The sequence below is a fragment of the Panthera onca genome, chromosome D2, assembly GCF_046562875.1.
Source record: "Panthera onca isolate mPanOnc1 chromosome D2, mPanOnc1 haplotype 2, whole genome shotgun sequence".
NCBI classification, from domain to species: domain Eukaryota; kingdom Metazoa; phylum Chordata; class Mammalia; order Carnivora; family Felidae; genus Panthera; species Panthera onca.
In genome coordinates this window covers 26,990,470-27,011,171 of record NC_138349.1, presented here as the reverse complement: position 1 = coordinate 27,011,171, position 20,702 = coordinate 26,990,470, and the positions used below count along the sequence as shown (strand labels likewise).

Genomic DNA, 20,702 nt, shown 5'->3' with positions numbered 1-20,702 from the left:
CCCCATTCTCTACTCCCCCTAGCTCCTGGCAACCACTAATCTACTTTCTGTCTCTGGATTTGTTTATTCTGGACATTCTGTATAAATGGAATCATACACTATGTGGCTTCTTGTATCTGGCTTTATTCACTTAGCATCATGTTTTCAGGGTTCATCTGTGTTGTATCGGTACGTCATTCTTCTTTATTCCATTGTACGAATAGACTACATTTTGTTTGTCCATCCATTGATACATTGGGTTGCTTCCACTTTCTGTGGCTATTACGAATAATGCTACTATGAACGTTAATGTACAAATTTTTGTATAAACGTATATTTTCCATCTCTTGGGTGTACACCTAGGAGTGGAGCTTCTGGGTCCTATGGCAAGTTTATGTTTAACTTTAGGAGGACCTGCCAAACTGTCTTACAAAGTAGCTCTGCCATTTTACATTCTGACCAGCAGCGTGTGAGAGTTCCAGTTTCTCCACATCCTTGTCAAGACTTGTTCTTGTCTTTTATTTTAGTCATCCTAGAGGATATGAAGTGGTACCTCACTGTGGTTTCGATTTGAATTTCCCTATTAACTAACAGTGTTGCGTGTGAGATGCCAGCTTTTAGGTCAGCTCTTTTCTGCCCATCCCAGCTGCTGTGTTTCCTCCAGAAAGTGTCTCCTGGTTTCCTGTTCATCTTCTGCCTGGTGTTAGTGGTCATTCTGGCCTCTTGGAGGCTGACTGATACCTTCTTAGTCCAGGTGCTTGGGGCAGGCTTTTGGGGCAGATTCCAGTGCCGGGCAGCTGTGTCTGGGATTAAAGGCACAGGTTCTCTCTGTGCACAGGTTGGTGTTACTCTTGAGGCTGCCACATCCGTTCTTAGGCTCACCAAACTGCTGGGACAAAGCCAGCCTCTCCCCTGGGGACCTCAGTGAGCAGGATCTGAAGTTCTTCAGCTGAAAACGGTCTCAACCATCCTTCTGCAACAAGACCGTTAGAACCCCTCACCCCCTCCTACCAGATTGGGGAGAGTCTGTATTGTATTCCTTTAAAATCTCCGTAGGAAGAAACTCCACTGGCCCTCTTTACCACCAGCTAGTATTTTAGCAGCCTTCTGTGTTAGAAACATTCTTTGCTCTGACCCAACTCCCTCCTCCTCCTGCAGCGTGTGCCAGTTTCCTCTCATGCTTTTCTTTCTCAGAGGATGTGAGAGACAGCCACCCCCTAGGAGGGGCTTCGTCCTCTGGTCAGACAAAACCGGTTTGGCTGGAGAAGCGCTCACGTGAGGAAGTCCAGACGAAGCCAGGCCTCTCCGGGGGACTTTAAAGACTGAATGACCTTGTCACTTGGCTATTGCCTCGGCAGTCTGCTTTGAAAAAGAGACCTTCTGACAGGCTCCAGGTTGTGTGTTTATCCTGAGGCTGGGCCATTCCAAACGCATGTTTCAGAGTTTAGAGGTTGCCTCCAGCCAGCCTGGTGGGTGGTAATCAAATGCAGGTGGACACCATCTGGCCCGGCCTGTCCTTCCCAGCCAACCAAGTGAGGGCTGGCCTGCCTACCACAGAGTTGGCCCAGAAAGCACCCTTCGTGCAGGCAGATGGTGGACATGTGCACGTGCGCACACGCACGCCCCAACGTGCATGTGTGTGTGCACAGCCTCCTTAGAGAGGTGGTGTTGCTTGGATGCATATGATTTCTCTCTGCATCGGAGAGTTCTCCCCATCGCGCAGCCTGAGGAACATGTTCTTTTTGTCTGTTTCTCAAGTTTTTGTGGTTAGAAATCATGTATTTTTCTTGGCCCAAGATGAAAGCCCTGGAATAATGGTCTAATACATTTTACAAAGCTGCTTCTAATTGGAGGCTTCTTGAAATCTTCCCTTTGGCCTAGTGACCCATCTTCTTTGGTGGAGTTTTAACTCTGAGTCAGTCTTGCCTTACCTCGGATTTTCACACTCCTCTCACGCTTGCAGCCGCAGGGAGGTGGCTTTCCCGGCCTCTGCTTGCTTAGCTATTCCCTCAGCCCCCCTGCATCAAATTGCCCCCAAACCTGACAGCTCATCGGGGGAAGAAAATAGCTCATACTGTGTCATGCCAAACAACTTCTAGTCTGGTCTCTGAAATTCTAGGTGTGTACCCTCAAAATGGATTCTGTCTCCCACGTTGCAAACCATGGACACCTCCTTTAGATGTAATTAGGCACAAGCATGACAACTTTAAGGACGGATTCCTTTTCAGTCCTTTGGAGGATGTGGCTTCTCAGAGGTGATCTGCCTGGTGCAGCAAGTGCAGGACGGCTGAGCTCACCCAGGCACACAAGCAAGGTGTCTGAGGTTCGGAGACTTTGGACTCTCTTTTTGTCCAGTCTCCTGGCCTGGCCTCTTGAGGCTGATGAGGATGATGATGAAGGAAAGGTGCCACGCAGGATTCCAGAGTTGGACATCATCACCCTCCCTTCAGAATTCTTGCCACGGACTGCCTGTTCCGGTAGCTTGTCTAGCAAGGAGGTGCTGGCTGTCATCTTAGTTTATGGTTTGTATTTGTCTGCTGAGGAGTTTACATGTGTATAATCATTGTGGCTCATGTTTGTACAAGATATAATTACTGGAAATTATATCATGAACATATTTTAACTTTTAACCCTTCCCATGCTGGCAAGCCTCCTGAGTTCTCAGGAACTCTTCCCTGGACTCTTCCCTCACATAAGGGGGCATGCCACTCCCCAGCCAGGCCTTGCTATCACATCTACATTGTTTTCCTCTCTGGCAGAAGTCCATTTCAGGGGCTTCCCTGAAGACTTGGGGCCCCTGAGTGTTTCCTAGCCGTCAGAGGCAGGCATTCTTCCCTTGCCTCATCGTCACTGTGATGCGTGTGGCCACAGAGGCAGTAACTGTCATCATTCTTGGCCACCTGGGGATGAGAAGTGGGAGCAAACCATACTTCCCCCGTATTCTAGTGATTGACAGGTATACACAGGGTGCCAGTTTTCAGGAAGAGCATGTGCTGATCGATGAGTGCATGTGGCTTGCTGGGTTTCAGGAAGAATACAGGCCTTCCCAGTATTTGGAATCTGCCTGGGGATGTGTCCACAACTGCTGAGTTTGGAGACCAGCCAGCCCAGCTCAAAGATTGTATGTACCCTTGTGGGACAGAGTACAGATGAGAGTGGAGAAAGGATCTCATCCTCACAGAGCATACAGTAGGATTGTATCCTTAGCTCACTAAGTAGGTACTTAATAACAGTTCAAAGGAATAAGGAGTGTGAATAAGGAAGATTTTCAGTAATGGAGCCTTAATCACACAGAGGAATGTTCCAGAGCCACAAAATGTGGAACTCATAATTTAGAGTGCCACCAGGGGAATTTGATTGGCTGGGCCAAGGTCAGACCCATGTACTGTGGCTGGCCGGATGGCAAGACTAGTATTGTGGCTCCTTACAGGCTATTGAGGGAGAGTCCTCTGATTAAGGGGTTTGGATGCCGAGGCCACCAAAAATAGGGGAGAACTTTAATGAACTTTAAAAACAGTGTTTTCTTAAGGTAGTTGAACTAAAAACATTTGCTTTTTATTCCTTTCAGATTTACAGGAACAGACGGACCTAGTGGTTTTGGCTTTGAATTGACATTTCGTCTGAAGAGAGAAACAGGAGAGTCTGCCCCCCCAACATGGCCAGCAGAACTAATGCAGGGCTTGGCCAGATACGTGTTCCAGTCAGGTAAGAGCCCCACGAGCTGGTGGGTGTGGGGGTTCTTTTGCCATAAGCCTGGTTGGCTTTAAAGGGGAACTCATAGGTATATTTTGATAGCTGTGGAGTGACCTTTCCTGGGACTTCCATATCCCATTTGTGCTATGAAGGTGGCTTGTTTTGCCTGGAGTTTCCTGGGTGGGAAGCTACCTGGGTCAGGGAAGAGAAGGGTATGCTGCTCTGACCTCCAGCAGCAAGTGGGAGTTCCTGCCACAGTTTTGTTTTGTTTTTTTTTTTAATTTTATTTAAATTCAAGTTAGTTAACATATAGTGTAATAGTGATTTCAGGAGTAGAATTTAGTGATTCATCACTTATATGTAATACCCAGCGCTCATCCCAACAAGTGCCCTCCTTAACACCCGTCACTCATTTAGCCCATCCCCCACCCCAACACCCCACTAGCAACCTCAGTTTGTTCTCTGTATTTAAGGGTCTCTTATGGTTTGCTTCCCTCTATGTTTTTATCTTATTTTTCCTTCCTTTCCCCTAAGTTCATCTGTCCTGTTTCTAAAATTCCACATATGAGTGAAATCGTATTATACTTATCTTTCTCTGACGGACTTATTTTGCTTAGCATAATACATTCTAGTTCTATCCACATTGCAAATGGCAAGCTTTCATTCCTTCTGATTATTGAGTAATACCCCATTGTGAACATATATACCATATCTTCTTTATCCATTTGTCAGTCGATGGACATTTAGGCTCTTTCCATAATTTGGCTATTGTTGATAATGCTGCTATAAACACTGGGGTGCATGTGCCCCTTCTAAACAGCATTTTTGTATCCTTTGGATAAATACCTAGTAGTGCAATTGCTGGGTCATAGTTTAGCTCTATTTTTAATTTTTTGAGGAACCTCCATACTGTTTTCCAGAGTGGCTGCACCAGTTTGCATTCCCACCAGCAGTGCAAAAGTGTTTCCCTTTTTCCACATCCTTGCCAACATCTGTTGTTTCCTGAGTTGTTAATTTTAGCCATTCTGACAGATGTGAGGTGGCATCTCATTGTGGTTTTGATTTGTATTTCCCTGATGATGGGTGATGTTGAGCATTTTTTCATGTGTCTATTAGCCATCTGGATGTCTTCTTTAGAAAAGTGTCTGTTCATGTCTTTTGCTCATTTCTTCACTGGATTCTTTGTTGTTTGGTTGTTGAGTTTGGTAAGTTTTTTATAGATTTTGGATACAAACCCTTTATCCAATATGTCATTTGCAAATATCTTCTCCCGTTCCGTCGTTGCCTTTTAGTTTTATTGTTTCCTTCACTGTGCAGAAGCTTTTTATCTTGATGAGGTAGGTCCCAGTAGTTCATTTTTGCCTTTGTTTCCCTTGCTTCTGGAGACATGTCTAGTAAGAAGTTGTTGCAGCTAAGGTCAAAGAGGTTGCTCTCCTCTAGGATTTGATGGTTTCCTGTCTTACATTTAGGTCTTTCATCATCTTGAATTTATTTTTGTATACGGCGTAAGAAAGTGGTCCAGGTTCATTCTGCAGCATGTCACTGTCCAGTTTTCCCAAGACCATTTGCCGAAGAGACTGTCTTTTTCCCACTGGATATTCTTTCCTGCTTTGTCGAAGATTGGTTCCTGCCACTATTCTAATACCCTGAGCCCTTGTTGCAGACTGCCAGCCATTCTTCTGATGCCCAGTGAGCCAAATTCCAACTCAGCATGGAACTGACTAGCTCTTTCTCTGTCCCATTTCCCATAATTAGCATGGTCCTTGCTCCATGCTGCCAGTGGCCTAGCCATCTCTATTTCTGGGGTTACAAGCTCATGTGTTAATCTTGGTTAAGGCTTGGATTAACAGTAGAGGGTGTGACAGAGAGAGAGAATTGCCAAGAGTTTGCTCCCTCAGAGTGTAAAGGGGAAGCTGGAATCAGGCAGGACCTTGACAGTCAGAAAAATTTGATTCACATGATTCAAGTGGCTTCCAGGGGATGGTCCTGTGCTCCTACTGCCCCTCTGCAGACTGCTAACATGGTACCTGAAGTGGGGACATTGTGCTGGCACCTTGGTCTCCCGCTCTTAGCTCAGCTTGCCTATAGTCTTTCAGTGGGATGAAACCTTAGAGCAAAATTTAGTACCTTTTATGAAGGGTTTCTTATCATCTGAATGTTTCTGTGCGGCTAATTAATTGCTGAGAAACATTTCCCATATGACCTCAGATTTTGTTTCTTGGGTTCGGTAAGTAGCCTTCAGATGAAGCCCAAGACTTTTTTGTCCAACTCATTTGCTCTTTGGTTGCCATAAATGAGCAGCATCTAGGCCAGGGTCTCTCAAAGTGTGGTCCTTGGATCCCCTGCATCAGAAGCACCTAGAGAGCTTGTTACAAACACACATTCGTAGGCCCCAAGGAGACCTCTGACTCAGTCTTTTAGAGGTGATGTTCCAAGATGCTTCTGGTAGAGACTAAATTTGGAGAACCATAGATCTGGCAGCTTCTCTAATAAGTAGAGTGATTTTCCCCCCACAGCTTTAAGTACGTTATAAATTGGAGGTGCAATAGATCCTTTAGGTTGCACCATCTGTCCTTGTTCCAGACCCCTGAGGTCAGTTGTTGGCGGGGTGACTGTCACATAATGGGACTGATCCTTAACTACTATCTACCATTGTGTGTCCTATAGGATAGTCCCCTTTGGGAGACTATAGGAGGCCCTTTCTAAGCAAGGGTTCCCAAACCTGGCTGCTCATGAGATCCTCTGGGGAGTTTGTCCACACACGGATTCCCAGACCCCCTGAATGGCTGTGATTCAGTTGATCGATCAGAGATGAGACTGAGGCATCTGTTTCTTAATCAGCTTCCCAAGGGATTCTAATGCAGCTGGTCTGGGGATGATGTTTGGGGTCTAAAGGATGGTTGACCAGGAAGAAGTAACATTCACAGGGGAAGGGGGAGCAGGCTGCTTGAAGCAGTGGACCATGTGATTTGGTACTGTCCTAATGTGGTTTGCAGAATCTTTTAAATTGTGCCAGGAGGGGTGCCTGGGTGGCTCAGTCGGTTGAGCATCCAACTCTTGATTTTGGCTCAGGTCATGATCTCACAGTTTGTGAGATCAAGCCCCATGTTGGGCTCTGTGCTGACGGTGTGGAGCCTGCTTGGGATCTTTTCTCTCTCCCTCTCTGTCTGCCCCTTCTCTGCTCTCACTCTATCTGTCTTAAAATAAATAAATTTAAAAAATAATAATAACAAAATAAAATAAAATTGTGCCAAGAGTCTATTGCCTGAACCCTTTGTGTCCTCCCTCTTTCCCTTCTTGGGATGCCTGAGGCTGACTCTAATACAGAACTGTCTTTGGAGGGGCACCTGGTTGGCTCAGTCTGTTGAACATCAGACTTCGGCTTGGGTGGTGATCTTACGGTTGGCAAGTTCGAGCCCTGCATCGGACTTGCTGCTGTCAGTGCAGAGCTCGCTTGGGATCCTCAGACCCCACTCTCTCTCAAAAATAAATAAACATGGGGCGCCTGGGTGGCGCAGTCGGTTAAGCGTCCGACTTCAGCCAGGTCACGATCTCACGGTCCGTGGGTTCGAGCCCCGCGTCAGGCTCTGGGCTGATGGCTCAGAGCCTGGAGCCTGTTTCCGATTCTGTGTCTCCCTCTCTCTCTGTCCCTCCCCTGTTCATGCTCTGTCTCTCTCTGTCCCAAAAAATAAAATAAACGTTGAAAAAAAAAAAAAAAATTAAAAAAAAAAAAATAAATAAATAAATAAACATTAGAAAAAAAAACCTGTCTTTGGAAAAATAGACTTTTCTTGATGGGGAATTTGATCTGCTGTAGGAAAGGGGGCTCTAAAGACTAGGTCTTGCTTGTATAGACAGGTAATTCCCTGCCCACTGCTTAAGCCAGTGCATTTATGTTTGTTTCCATTTAATGTACCTGTTTGGGTAGGTAGAGATCAGAGAAAGGTAAAAATGGGTATTATGAATCACTGTCAGGAGAAGTCAAGCAGATGAACTTCTGAAATAGTTCTCCTTTATAGTTCTGAAGTAATAGTGCAAGTAAGTGGAAAAGTAAGATTTAACCTGCAGTGGTTCATTTCACTCACACAGTAAACATCACTAGTGACCATTTTGAACCACTAATGTGATCATTGATTCAGGCAGATCATCAACAGTTGCTTAAAACCATTGGATAAGGGGCGCCTGGGTGGCTCAGTCGGTTAAGCGGCCGACTTCGGCTCAGGTCATGATCTTGCGGTACGTGAGTTTGAGCCCCGCGTCGGGCTCTGTGCTGACAGCTCAGAGCCTGGATCCTGTTTCAGATTCTGTGTCTCTCTCTCTCTGACCCTCCCCTGTTCATGCTCTGTCTCTCTCTGTCTCAAAAATAAATAAACGTTAAAAAAAAAAAATTAAAAAAAAAAAACCATTGGATAAAAAGATTGTTGGGGAGCAAGATATTCTCAGGGACTCAGAGAAACCCTCCACAGTTTACGTATTTGCTATAGAGAAAAATACATTTACAATGACAAGATTTGGTTGGACATCACCTTAACCAAATGCTAGAACATAGTAATACTAATAATGAAATAAATTATTATTTATGTACCTTCTTATGTGTGACAGTGTGAAGTATAAAACATCAACGGTGGTGGGAGAGGTGCCTGGGTGACTCAGTTGGTTAAGCGCCTGACTGGCTCAAGTCATGATCTTGCAGTTCGTGAGTTTGAGCCCTGTTTTCGTCTCTTTGCTCTCAGCACGGAGCCCACTTTGGATCCTCTGTCACCTTCTCTCTCTGTCCCTCCCCCACTTGTGCTGTCTCTCTCTCAAAAATAAATAAACATTAAAAAATAATCATTAAGATATCAAGTGTGTAGCACTTTTCCAAAAATGTTTCACCTATGTTGAATCATGAGCAAACAGTCAGACAAATCTAGATGATAGGAATATTTTACAAGACAACTTTCTGGACCCTTCAAAAATGTCAATGCTATGCAAGATAATACAAGGGCAGGGGTCGGGGTCTATACTAGATTAAAGGACACATAACAGTATTTTTTTTTTTTTATTAAAAATTTTTTTTTTAACGTTTTATTTATTTTTGAGACAGGGAGAGACAGAACATGAACAGCGGAGGGTCAGAGAGAGGGAGACACAGAATCTGAAACAGGCTCCAGGCTCTGAGCTGTCAGCACAGAGCCCAACGCGGGGCTTGAACTCACGGACCGCGAGATCATGACCCGAGCCGAAGTCGGACACTTAACCAACTGAGCCACCCAGCCGCCCCAGTTGGTTTTTTTTAAATCTTTATTTATTTTTGAGAGATAGAGACAGAGCGTGAGCAGGAGAGGAACAGAGAGAAGGAGACACAGAATCTAAAGGCTATGAGCTGTCAACACAGGTTCCAACACGGGGCTCAAACCCACGAACTGCAAGATCATGACCTGAGCCGAAGTCAGATGCTCAACAGACTGAGCCACCCAGGTGCCCTGACACATAACAGTTTAAATGAACTTTTCATTAAAAAAAATTTTTAAAAACAGGGGGTGTACCTGGGTAACTCAGTTGGTTAAACATCTCTGACTTGGGCTCAGGCTATGATCTCATGGTTCGTGAGTTCAAGCCCCGCGTTGGACTGTCTGCTGTTGGCATGGAGCCTGCTTCAGATCCTCTGCCTCCCTCTCTCTCTGCCCCACCCCCAATCGTTCTGTCTCTCTTTCTCTCTCTCTCAAAAATAAACATTAAAAAAATTTTTTTAATGCACTTTGATCCTTGATTGCACCCTGAATTGGGGAAAAAAAGGATATTTTTAGGTCCATTGGAAAAGTATAAATATAGGTTGTATATTAGATAAAAGTATCATACAACTGTGAAATTGCTTGGGTGTGATATAATATAATGGTTATATGGGATAATGTGCTTGTTCTTAGGAGATAAAAGCTGAAGTACTTATGAATAAAATGACACAAATTCTACAACTTAATTTTCAAATGATTAGGCAAAAAAATAGCGTGTGGAGAGAGAAGAGAAAGCAAATGTAGCAAAATATTAATGACCCTGGTGAATCTAGGTGAAGGGTATATGGGTATTCACCGTACTGACCTAACTTTTCTATGTGACTGAAATTTTTAAATAAAAAGTTGAGGCTGTTCCTTGAGTGTACTCTGGCTGGTGTATGTTCCACGGTCCCTTCTGGACCAGTGGCCCCTTTCATGGTGTCTTTAATGTGACTTCAGATCACTTCAGGCATTGCACAGCAGCAGCAGGATGACTACACTCCTAAAAGTGTGATACTTGATTTTCTGTTTTCCAGATTTTCTGTAATATGATAATACAACTTAAATAATAGCTAAAACAAGTCTAGCTGAAATTCTTTTTGGAACATGGCAGGGAATAATAAATTATTTAAATAATGGGAAAATGACTTTTAAAAGTATATGGTAACCAATATAAGGTAGGAGACCGTGGCTGTGTGCCTAAATGGTAAGGACAAGAGCTCACATTTAGTTGTGTGTTCCATGTGCCAGCCACGATTACAGATGCTCACTGAATATGTAGTGAAGCCCCATGAGTTAGGCACTGTTATACCAGCTTTACAGTTGCAGAGAGCAAGACAGTATGGAAAAGTGAAGTAGCATGTGAAAGATCACACATTTAGGAGATGCAAAGCAGGATTTGAATGCAGGCAGGTTAGTTCTTAATGCCGTTCTTTTAACCATGAGGCTGTGTTTCCTGTGGCTCAGCTGCTGTCTGGGTCACTGGATGTCTCAGGCTGGGCAATGAGATTGGAGACTGTGGATGAATCCACTGGTTCACATGGCCTGTGAGCTCCATCATGTCTCACTCTATCACTCTGGAACATTTGAAAAATAGAGCGAACAGAAACCATTCATGATATCACCAAAATCCTCTTAAATCCGTCCTTCCACCCTTTTACTTTTCATTCATGAAAAAATGTATATAAAAATTACACGTATATGAAAATTGACTTTTCACAAACTGAACACACCCATATAACCAGCACCTAAATCAAGAAACAGGCTAGTTCTCCAGAAACCTACCTTGAGCCTCCTTTTAATCACCGTCCCTTGTTCTTTTCTTTTCTTTCCTTTTTCCCCCCCCATTTCACTGCATAATACAAGTCCTGAGCGCCATATGCCTTAACTTGTTGGTACTAAGCTAAGGAGCCCCCGTTTCCACTCCTCTGCTCCTAAACCAAGAGTACTGTTCACCATCCTGTGTGTGACTGCCAGATCAAGGGGACAGCCTAGTATGACAGTTAAGAACATGGGCCCTGGGCCCCTGATCCACTGCCTTCATTCTTGGCTTTGTCAGTTACTACCTCCTGACTTTGGGCAGTGTAACCCATTTACTCATCTGTAAAGGAGGGGTAATAATAGTAACTACACATGAAGTTATTGAGGGGATGAAATGAGCTAATACCTCTAAAGCGTTTAGAATGGTACCTGATATGTAAGTAAGAACTATATAAGTGTTAGCTGTAATATTAATAATATTGTAGTTATTATATATTTATTATATATAATATAAACATATATAAATTTATAATTGATATATAATTTACAATTACTATAAATATGTAATATTATTAATATTTTTATTAAAAACTGTATGGATGGAGAAGGTCGGTACCTTGATCTTTCTTTGCAATGACAATAAAGATGCCATTTGACAGCAAAACCCTGTTAGGAAGGAAGTGACTTGCTTGTCCCTGAATCAGATGCTTGTCTCAGCTGATATGATGATATTTGATGCCATTATCTTTCTGCCACAAAGAGAATCAGTAATAGTGGTACAAATAAATTACCTTGTGTTCATCACATACAACGAAAAAACAAATTCAGTTTAACTCTGTCTCCTTGGTTTATGTCGTTGACAGTACCTGTAAAATCTTATACAGATCAATTCATATTCTAAGTGCAATAGAGCCCATGCAGTTTAGTGGGGCCTTGTAGTAATTCCTTTTATTAGGTGAAGAATCTTTTATTTTATTTTTATGTTTTTTAAGTCTATTTATTTTGAGAAAGAGTGGGAGCACGCATGTGCACATGCCCAAGCGAGCATGAGCCAGGGAGGGGCAGAGAGAGAGGGAGAGAGAAAGAATCCCAAGCAGCTTCCCTACTGTTAGCGCCGAGGTGGAGCCCCACGTGGGGCCCAAACTCATGAACCCATCAGATCATGACCTGAGCCTAAATCAAGAGTCAAACACTTAACCGCTGAATGAGCCACCCAGGCTCCCCGAATCTTTTTAGTGTGAATAATTGCCCCTATTGTAACTGTTTTGTAAGACTGAGTTTAGGCCTTTCAGGATTTCTCAGATCCTTCTTTTGATGCTGCAGAGAACCTCCCTTGTAGTGAGTGGGCATTGCTCTGGCCCTGAGTGGGTACCCTCTACAAGGGTTACACATATGCTGTCATACAGAACACATATTTTAGGTTTGATGTGTACACAGGTATACCTACGTGTGTAACTAACAATATAATTCTGCTTGGTGGTTTTGCCTCACCTGTGCTGCCTACCTTAAACTCAGTGACTTTATATGGAGCACTCCACCCATTTGCATGTGAGAACATGCTGAGCAGCATCATCAAGTAAGTGGAATGCTTAGACCTGCTTTTCCAGGTCTAAATAGCATCCACAGCCTTGGAAGTAGCATCAGGGCACTTGATAGGCAAGGGAAAGAGGGACAAAGCTCTAGGGAGTGTGGTGGTGGGTGGCAGGGCACACACCCAGTTGTGGGGCTGTGTGAGGCTGCCTCTGAAGCCAGCTCTGAAGAATGACTCAGAATGGTCCTGAAACTTAGCCGAAGGACGGTTGGTTGGTTTGCTCAGAGGTGGGAAGTTGAGCTGTAGAGAAAAGGAAGTAGAAATGAGAGAGGCCTGGGAAAGAATATCCAGAGAAGGTGAAGGATTCAAGCCGTAGGGGCGGGGCAGGTTAGTGTTTATTTTAGTCAGGTTGCTTCTAGTTGTAAGAAAATGACAGGGGCACCTGGGTGGCTCAGTCTGTTGAGCGTCCGACTTCGGCTCAGGTCATGATCTCACAGCTCATGAGTTCGAGCCCCGTGTCGGGCTCTGTGCTGACAGTTTAGAGCCTGGAGCCTGCTTCGGATTCTGTGTGTGTGTGTGTGTGTGTGTGTGTGTGTCTCTCTCTCTGCCCCTAATCTACTCACATTCTATCTCTGTCTCAAAAATAAATAAACATTAAAAAAAATTAAAAAAAAAAGGAAATGACAGAAACCCAGCTCAAACTACCTTAAACAATAACAGACTTTATGGCTCAGGAAAATGGGATGTCCAGGATTTCAGGCATGGCTTGATCTATCTGTTCAAACAGTGTCCTCAAGGCTCTGATTCACGTATTGGTCTTGTACTATAGACTGACTCTCCCTACATTCCAGGAAAATTGAACACCACCAGTTAGTTCCTGGTTCTCTCAGTTTGTAGTCCCAGCAGGTAGGAGGCTTTTTTCTTCCAACATTCCTACATCAGTCTTGGGGAAGGACTCAGATTAGTTGTGCCTGGGCCATGTGACCACCCTGGTTGTTGGAGGTGGTTGAGATGGAGCACCAGAATTTATGTTTAAGCTTCTCCCCTCTCCTCACTTCCAACTACATGGAGAAGGAAAGAAGTCTTCTAAAACAAAGAGCAACTCCTGGAAGAAAAAGATTAGGTACAGTTCTGGGTAGGCAAAATCAGCAGCTCTCATGGGCCACAGGGATATCTGTTACCTAGTAATCTTGGTGTGCAGTTATGCTTGGAAGTCCAATCATTAGAGAGTGCATAGATTGAGCGGGTGCCTTTTGTTCTGCCTTGTTGTATCTGTTGGGATGGTTTTGACCACAGGTAATAGAACATCCTGAGTAAAATGGCCTAACAATAATGGCACTTGTCTTACAAGTCATCTAGAAGCGGGGCAGTTCCTGGGTTGGTTGTCCTCTGTTCAGTGAAGTTGTTTAGGACCTGAGTTCCATCTGACTTCCTGCTCTGCCTTACTCAGCACTTTGGCTTGCCTTTTTAAACTGGTTCCTTCATAGTCCAAAGATGGCTACCATTATCTCTAGCATCTTGGAATCACATTTGACAGAGTCTATAAGCAGTAAAAGAGACACTTCTGCCCTGTGTCTCTTTTAAAGACCAAACAACTGCATAGAACCGCCCTTATTGATCTCCCCTTACATCTCCTTGGCTAGGGTTATGTCAGGAAGGTGCAATCATGTTGGTTTACAAATTAGTATCCACCTCCTAGGGCTGAGATGGGCCCTGGTGCCCTGAGGGGCCAGCCAAGGAAAGGCAGAGGAAGAAAATTGGAGTTCTGTTAATAAGGAAGGGAATGGCTCCAGGTGGGCAAAACAGTATCTGCACTCCCACCCAAGGAGCCCTTTCCCGGCCTGGGGTCAGAGGACCCTTGCATATTGATCAGGACACTTGGCCAGTACTAAGGTGTCAAGTGGAAAGAGAATGTTCTAGTCATGAGGACAGGGGAGCTGTCGTTTCACCTGCTACAGGAGATTTAGAATCAAATCCAGCCTCCGTCATGAATCATTTGGTAAGTTCCGTAGTACATACATCAGGAACTACCAGCAAACACTTCAGCTTCTTTCCTTCCCACTTTGCAGCCAGTTTCTCTTACTTCCCATTCCCTTTTAATTTTATGATCAGCTTATTCCTTCTTCTCAGATTGCCAGTGACTGCTCCCCTGCCCCCCCACCCTCTGGGTTTCATTAAAGAGAAACCATTCCCCAACTCAGCAGGGCTTGATTTCCAAGCTGCGCTTCAGAATTCTGCTGGAGAGGCTGTCTGCTCCCTGTTCTGCCATTGGTGGGCCTTAACCACAGATTCCGAGGCAATTTCACTTGAGTTTTAGGAGAAACATGGCCCCCCAACCTTGTAACTGACACTGTGGAAATTCCAGTGCCTTCGCTTGCTGCTGTTTAATGACAACCTCATGACATGTGCTGAGTCTGCTCAATTTGTGATTCGGGCCCAAGCAGGGGGACAGGGCAGCACAGTGGAGCATCCTGAGTTACCAGAGCCGGTAGCTGATTGAACTCTGTGGTATTGACAGACTAAGGCCAACAGAGACTTCTTTTTTTTTTAATATTTTCTTTCCTTTTCCCATTTATAAAAGAAATATTTGCTCATTATGAAAACTGAAACGTAGAGATTTATGACCCAGAAAGTGAAAATCCTTCATAATTCATCTCCCTCCTGAGAAAATGTTGGTTATCCTGTTTCCAAATTTTCTTTTCAATGCATAGATCCATATAGAATAGTCATTATTTTATAAAAGTGGACCATACTTTTCATAGTGTTTTTCAGCTTGCTTGTTTTACTTTATCTTTGGACATCTTCCTATGTTAGTATGTTCTTTCTTTTTAAAAAAAATTTTTTTTAATGTTTATTTATTTTTGAAAGAGAGAGAGACAGACAGAGCATGAGCAGGGGAGGGGCAGAGAGAGGAAGACACAGAATCTGAAGCAGGCTCCAGACCCTGAGTTGTCAGTACAGAGCCCTGATGGGGACTCTATCCCACGACCCTGAGGTCACGACCTGAGCTGAAACCAAGCGTCAGAGCTCAACCAATGGAGCCACCCGGCGCCCTACACTGTACTTTATTTAACTAGTCTCCCATTATTGGACATTTGGGTGATTTCCAATTTTTCCCTACCACAAACCTGCAGTGAGCACACATGTATGTGTGTCTTTATACTCTTGCCTAAGAATTTCTGTGGGATGAATTCCTAGAAGCACGATTGCTGGGTTAGGTGAAATGAACATTTTACATGTTAATAGCTGTTGAGATGAGTGGTTATATTATTAGAATAATACTGTTGTGATTGTGTAGTAAATGCTTTTGTTTTCAACAAACAACAGAATAGTTGTTATATAAAATTGTTTTTATAACGACAAAGTAGCCTCCTGAGTCCTTGAGAATTGGTCCCCTTTCTTAGGTTTTTGGCGTAAGAGAGATCGTTAATACATGTTAAATGGCATACATTTGGGGGTGGGAAGGGAATAGGCCCTTATACAGGGTCTCATATGGCTTATAGTTAGCACAGGAACACATCCATCATGCTTCTTGGCTCTGAAGTTGGAAGTGGTGAGGGACACAGCCTGCTGCCTGAAGTCAGAGAGACTTTTCCAGATATTGACAGCTGGTCAGGTTTTATATACAGAATCTCAATGAATTATGGCATTTTCTTGAGTTTTTGCCTTCTCCTACCTTTTCTAAGGTTAAAGTTATTCTTACAGTTCAGTCTTTTCCTGTTGAGGCCCCCCCCTTTTTTTTTTCACTTGCTTTTTTATAATTTAAAGTAAGTGAATAGAACAGTAGCTATTACGCACCAAGCTATCCTAGACACTTGCATTCTCTTATTTAACCTCCTCAGTAGGTGGCCTAAAGAGGAAGATATTAGTATTGCCACCACTTTTCAGATGGGAATATGGGCTCAGAGAAGTGGCGAGCCTTGCAGAATTTCCTGCAGCTGAGCGAGCCTCCAGGAACACCCTAACCAGCACTGGTTTGCATGCTGTAGTCTCTTGAGCCTCCACGGATCCATTTTAAAGAAGAGAGGACTTGAAGGAAAGGAGCTATTTTTTTGTCAGTTGTATATACTTTTTATTTATTTTTATTTTTTCAATGTTCGACTTTATTTTTGGGAGAGAGACAGAGTACAAGTGGGGGAGGGCCAGAGAGAGAGGGAGTCCGAGAATCCAAAGCAGGCTGTGAGCTGTCAGCACAGAGTCTATCGCGGGGCTCAAACTCACAAACTGTGAAATCATGACCTGAGCCAAAGTCGGACGCTTAACTGACTGAGCCACCCAGGTGCCCCTCATCAGTTGTATTTTCTATTTAAGGCCTACTACATGCCAAGGACTGTACCAGATGCCAAGGAAGTTGCGTGGAACATATAGTGTCCCTCCCCTTAGGCGTTAGAGAGAGACACTGAAAACACAGGCACAGAAATATCTGATTCTATAAGGTCGATGGAAGGGAAAGATCAAGGTGCTTCAAAAGAATAAGATGGTGGGCTCATTTTAAATTGTAGAGTCAAGCAAGGACACGATGAAGGCAAAAGGTGAGAAGCATTCTTTGCAGAAGGAACACAGTATGTAGTCCCCGGAAGAGGGGAAGAGCTGGAGGCATATGAGGAGCTGGAAGAAGGCTCCTGAGGCTGGAAGTAGGGGACGGGGCAGAGAGGGCTCAGGCAGAGCTGGAGGCTTAGCAGGCATGGGGAAGTGCTGGACCTTGAGCTTGCAGGCGCTTAAAGTCTCATGAAGAGTCTGACTTTGATTCAAAGGGCAGTAGAAAGCATTTGAAAGAGGAAGGTGAAATGACTAGTCTGGGGATTGAAACCATCCTCCCCCTTTTTAAAAAATTAAGACGTGCTTGGATTCGACATATTGGAGACTTTCTGCCTGATTTTGGGAGTGGCTCTTCCCCAGAAGGTGCTACGGCCCCCTGCAGCACTTGGAGTCCCCGGGATTCCTCTCAGTGCTGCCCTGCTAATGCTTGGGACCTTAACTTAGTATAATCCTGCCCCCCAGCCCCTCTCTTGTAAGGCCCTCCAGCCTAGGGAGGGGCCCCTCCTCTCTGTTGGGGGTGTAAGCAGCCTCTGCATACCTATGCCCAACCGCATACCACAGGGATCTCTTTCCAGATCCAGGAGGCAGATCAGGCTTTGCTTCCTCACTCCTGCTCTGCAGGTGAGTGAAGGAAGTCAGGAAGATTGAGTGAGGAGCTTAGAGCATGTCCCCAGGTGTGAGATGTTGCTAGGCAGCAGTTTAGCTCTCAGCAGCAGCTTACCTGGCATTCTTTCTAGAGGTCCCAAGTGGATGTGATCTTAATATCTTTGCCTCAAGTAAAGTTTTCTGAAAGGAGACGCTCCATCATTGCCAATGAGAGCTGTCAAGGTCTCTCGTTTCCTGGTTTGGATAAGCTGCCCATCGCCCCAGTCAGCTAACTGAAGCCAAATGGAACTGCCTGGTTATATTAATATCATTTTTCTTCCTCGTACTCTTTTTAATTTTCCTGACGTTTTCTTTCCCTCAGCCTGATTTATCCTCTTTTCTGGTTGCTATGGATCTGTAAAATATTTTCCCTTTCATCTGTTAGTAATACCGACCAACTATAAGGCTAAACAATCCTTGACTTCTCTGCAGTTTCCCAAGATTTTAGATTAATAGTTGAAAGATACTCCACTGAGGGTGGGAGGAGCCAAACCCTCAGAAATGAGCGTATGCCCTAAAATTTAGGTGGTTTCCATGTAAATTTTAGTCTATCCAATAGTAAGTCTAGGTGTTTTTAGGGAAGATTCAAACTCCAGAAGCAGGGGTTGGCAAAGTACAACCTGCGGGCCAAATCCTGATACCCACCTGTTTTTGTAAATAAAATTGGAACACATCCATGCCCATTACATACTACTTATGGCATATTTTGTGCTACAACAGCAGAGTTGAGTAGTTTATAACAGACATTATATGGCCCTCAAAGTGTAAAATATTTGATATCTGGCCTTTTACTGAATAAGTCTGCCAACCTCTGACTTCGTGTTTTCCACTTCTGAATAACTACCTACATGGAGGGGTGGCCATCTTTAAATCTCTATGATATATCCAGATGCCCTGTGAAATGAATTACCTTAGCTGGGGTTTGTGCCCGGGCCCAGGATTGAAGGATCACAGTACCTAGAGGTTTGCTGGGGAGGGGTGAAGGCATGTCCTGCTGAGCTGCTGCAGGATCTGAGGCAAATTCCTTCAGCTTACATGGATCAGTATCTTACCTGGAGAACCGCATGAAATGCTTTGAGCTTCTTAATAGTAAGGGGTTATTTGAGGAGCTCCTGGCTGGCTCAGTCAGTAGAACATATGACTCTTGATTTTGGGGGTTCATGTTGGGCATAGAGATCACTTAAAAATAAACTCTTTTAAAAAGGGGGGGGGGTTGAAACAGCCTTTAAGCTAGATGATTCACCCTCAGGCTAGTTCTCTGATCTCTGGCCCCCTGTGGAGTGTTAATTTGTTGGCTCTAAGCAGAATGTGGCTCCTTTGTCTCTAGCACCTGCATTTCAGGGATGCTCCCTGCAGGGGGCGGTGCAAGCCTCGGGCAAGTAGAGCCCAGCAGCTGGAGAGTTAGGAGTAGACCCAGCACCTCTGCAGGAGGTGAGTGAGCCCTTTGGTACCCTGAAATGGCTCATGATGGAATAGATGTTCAATGACGAGGGCTGGAGAATAGTGCAGATGGGAGCAGGAGCCCAGGAGGCAGGTTGCCAGCTTGACCTTGTGGGACTTGGGGGACCTGGGGTCAAAAGTGCACATTTCTAAGGGGTGCCTGGGTGGCTCAGTCCATTGAGTGTCCAACTTCGACTTAGGTCATGATCTTGAGGTTCATGAGTTTGAGCCCCACATCGGGTTTGCAGCTGTCAGCACGGAGCCACTTTGGATCCTCTGTCTCCTTCTCTCTCTGCCCCTCCCCTGCTCATGCTATCTCTCTCTCAAAAATGAATAGACATTTTTTTTTAAGTGCACATCTCTAAGACTTGGTTATTTTATCTATGGAATGAGGTAATATTAATATCTACTTCCCAATATATTTAATACTCCTGGTACTATATCTGGAATAATAGATGGAAGCAATTAATATTATTTACATTGTTGTTTAAGAAGTATATTGCAGGAAAAAAAGGAAATAGGCTTAAAGAAAAAAAAAACCCAAACAACACTGTATAGAGTCCGGTCCTAATCTTGTTAACAGTATATACATGTTCACGTGGATGATTGGAAGAGACACATGAAGATGTATCACAGAGGCCATTTTAGGATGACACAGTTATGAGTCATTGACATTTTCCTTTTGGGACCTTCCTGTCATTTTAGAATTTTCTGCACAGAGCATGGGTGTTATTATCAGAAAAGAAAAACCAAAAGGATAACCACACGTGAATTTTTCAGAGAGCTGCCCAGAGGACAGGACAGTGAGCCCTGAGAAGCGGCCCCAGGCCACTACCACACGGCAAGTCACCACCTCAGGGTGTGCCTTCTGGCGCGTTTACTGGAACAAGCTTTGAATACCATGCAGAGGTCTGCCAGTGCAAAGGATTCTGCTTTCTTGCTCAGTTTCTTCACAGTTCTCTCAGTGGGAAATAAATGGCTTCCCTAAGCCAGACACAGTTCTGCTCTGGCTTCCCTGGCATTGGGTCTCCATGGCCAGGCCTGACTTCTTTGCCTTACAGGGCAGATGTGGCAACAGACTTGTTGTTTGATTTCTCTCCGGGACTCAGGGGCCAGGAGCCAGCCTGCTCCTCCCTGCAGAGTTCTGATGAGGTTCCAGCAGCATTTCTGACCCCTCACAGAGCCCCTTCTCCAGGAATATAACAACTGAAACTAGAACCAGAGGAGGAAAAGAGAAAGGACCTTGGGTACTTTTCAAGAGGGACTGCAGCAAGCCCAAGCAGCAGGTGGTGGTTTGCTGGCGTGTAGCAGGGGGCCTCCCAGACGGCGGTGGGTATTCTTCCTCTTCCTTGTCCTGCTTGAGCCTATGGAAGTTGTACCTAGGGGCCCTGATGCAGGGGAAGCATCTCTGGGACAGGCTGCAGCCCAGTGTCTAGGCCTTCCTGAGTCCCGGACCTACCTCTGATAGTCCCTCTGTGGGTTCAAAGATTTAGGCAGAACAGGACACTAATCAATTTCCTGAGCTGACTGAACATGTCAGGGTCTCCACCCATATTGGTCAGCATGGTGATCTGAACACAGGAAGCCTCTGTCCTGCGCCTCTCTTCACAGGGCCACTCAGATCACACATGCATTATGTTCTGTCCTGGCTGATGCACTTTTATTCCCCCAAACAAAAATAATTTTATTGTTTGTCCGGTTTAAAAAGTGATGCTAAAAAAAATCCAAGCAGTGTTTAAAACTTGAAAAAAGGCAGTCACAGAACAGTGGATAGGAGTGTATTTTTATTTTTATTTATTTTTTATTTTTAAAAATTTTTTAAATGTTTATTTATTATTGAGAGACACAGAGAGACAGAGCAT

General features: G+C 44.4%; 1 protein-coding gene across 6 annotated transcripts in view; it reads left to right on the top strand.

Annotated features, from left to right (window-relative positions):
* The window catches only part of SUFU (SUFU negative regulator of hedgehog signaling), a 124,615-nt gene that overhangs the window by 33,274 nt on the left and 70,639 nt on the right, over window positions 1-20,702 (top strand). For all 6 annotated transcript variants that reach the window (XM_078434776.2, XM_078434773.2, XM_060641618.3 and 3 more), the window contains exon 3: window positions 3,548-3,684. In XM_078434776.2, the coding sequence (XP_078290902.1) occupies window positions 3,548-3,684 (137 nt within the window). The remainder of the gene's footprint in view (window positions 1-3,547; window positions 3,685-20,702) is intronic.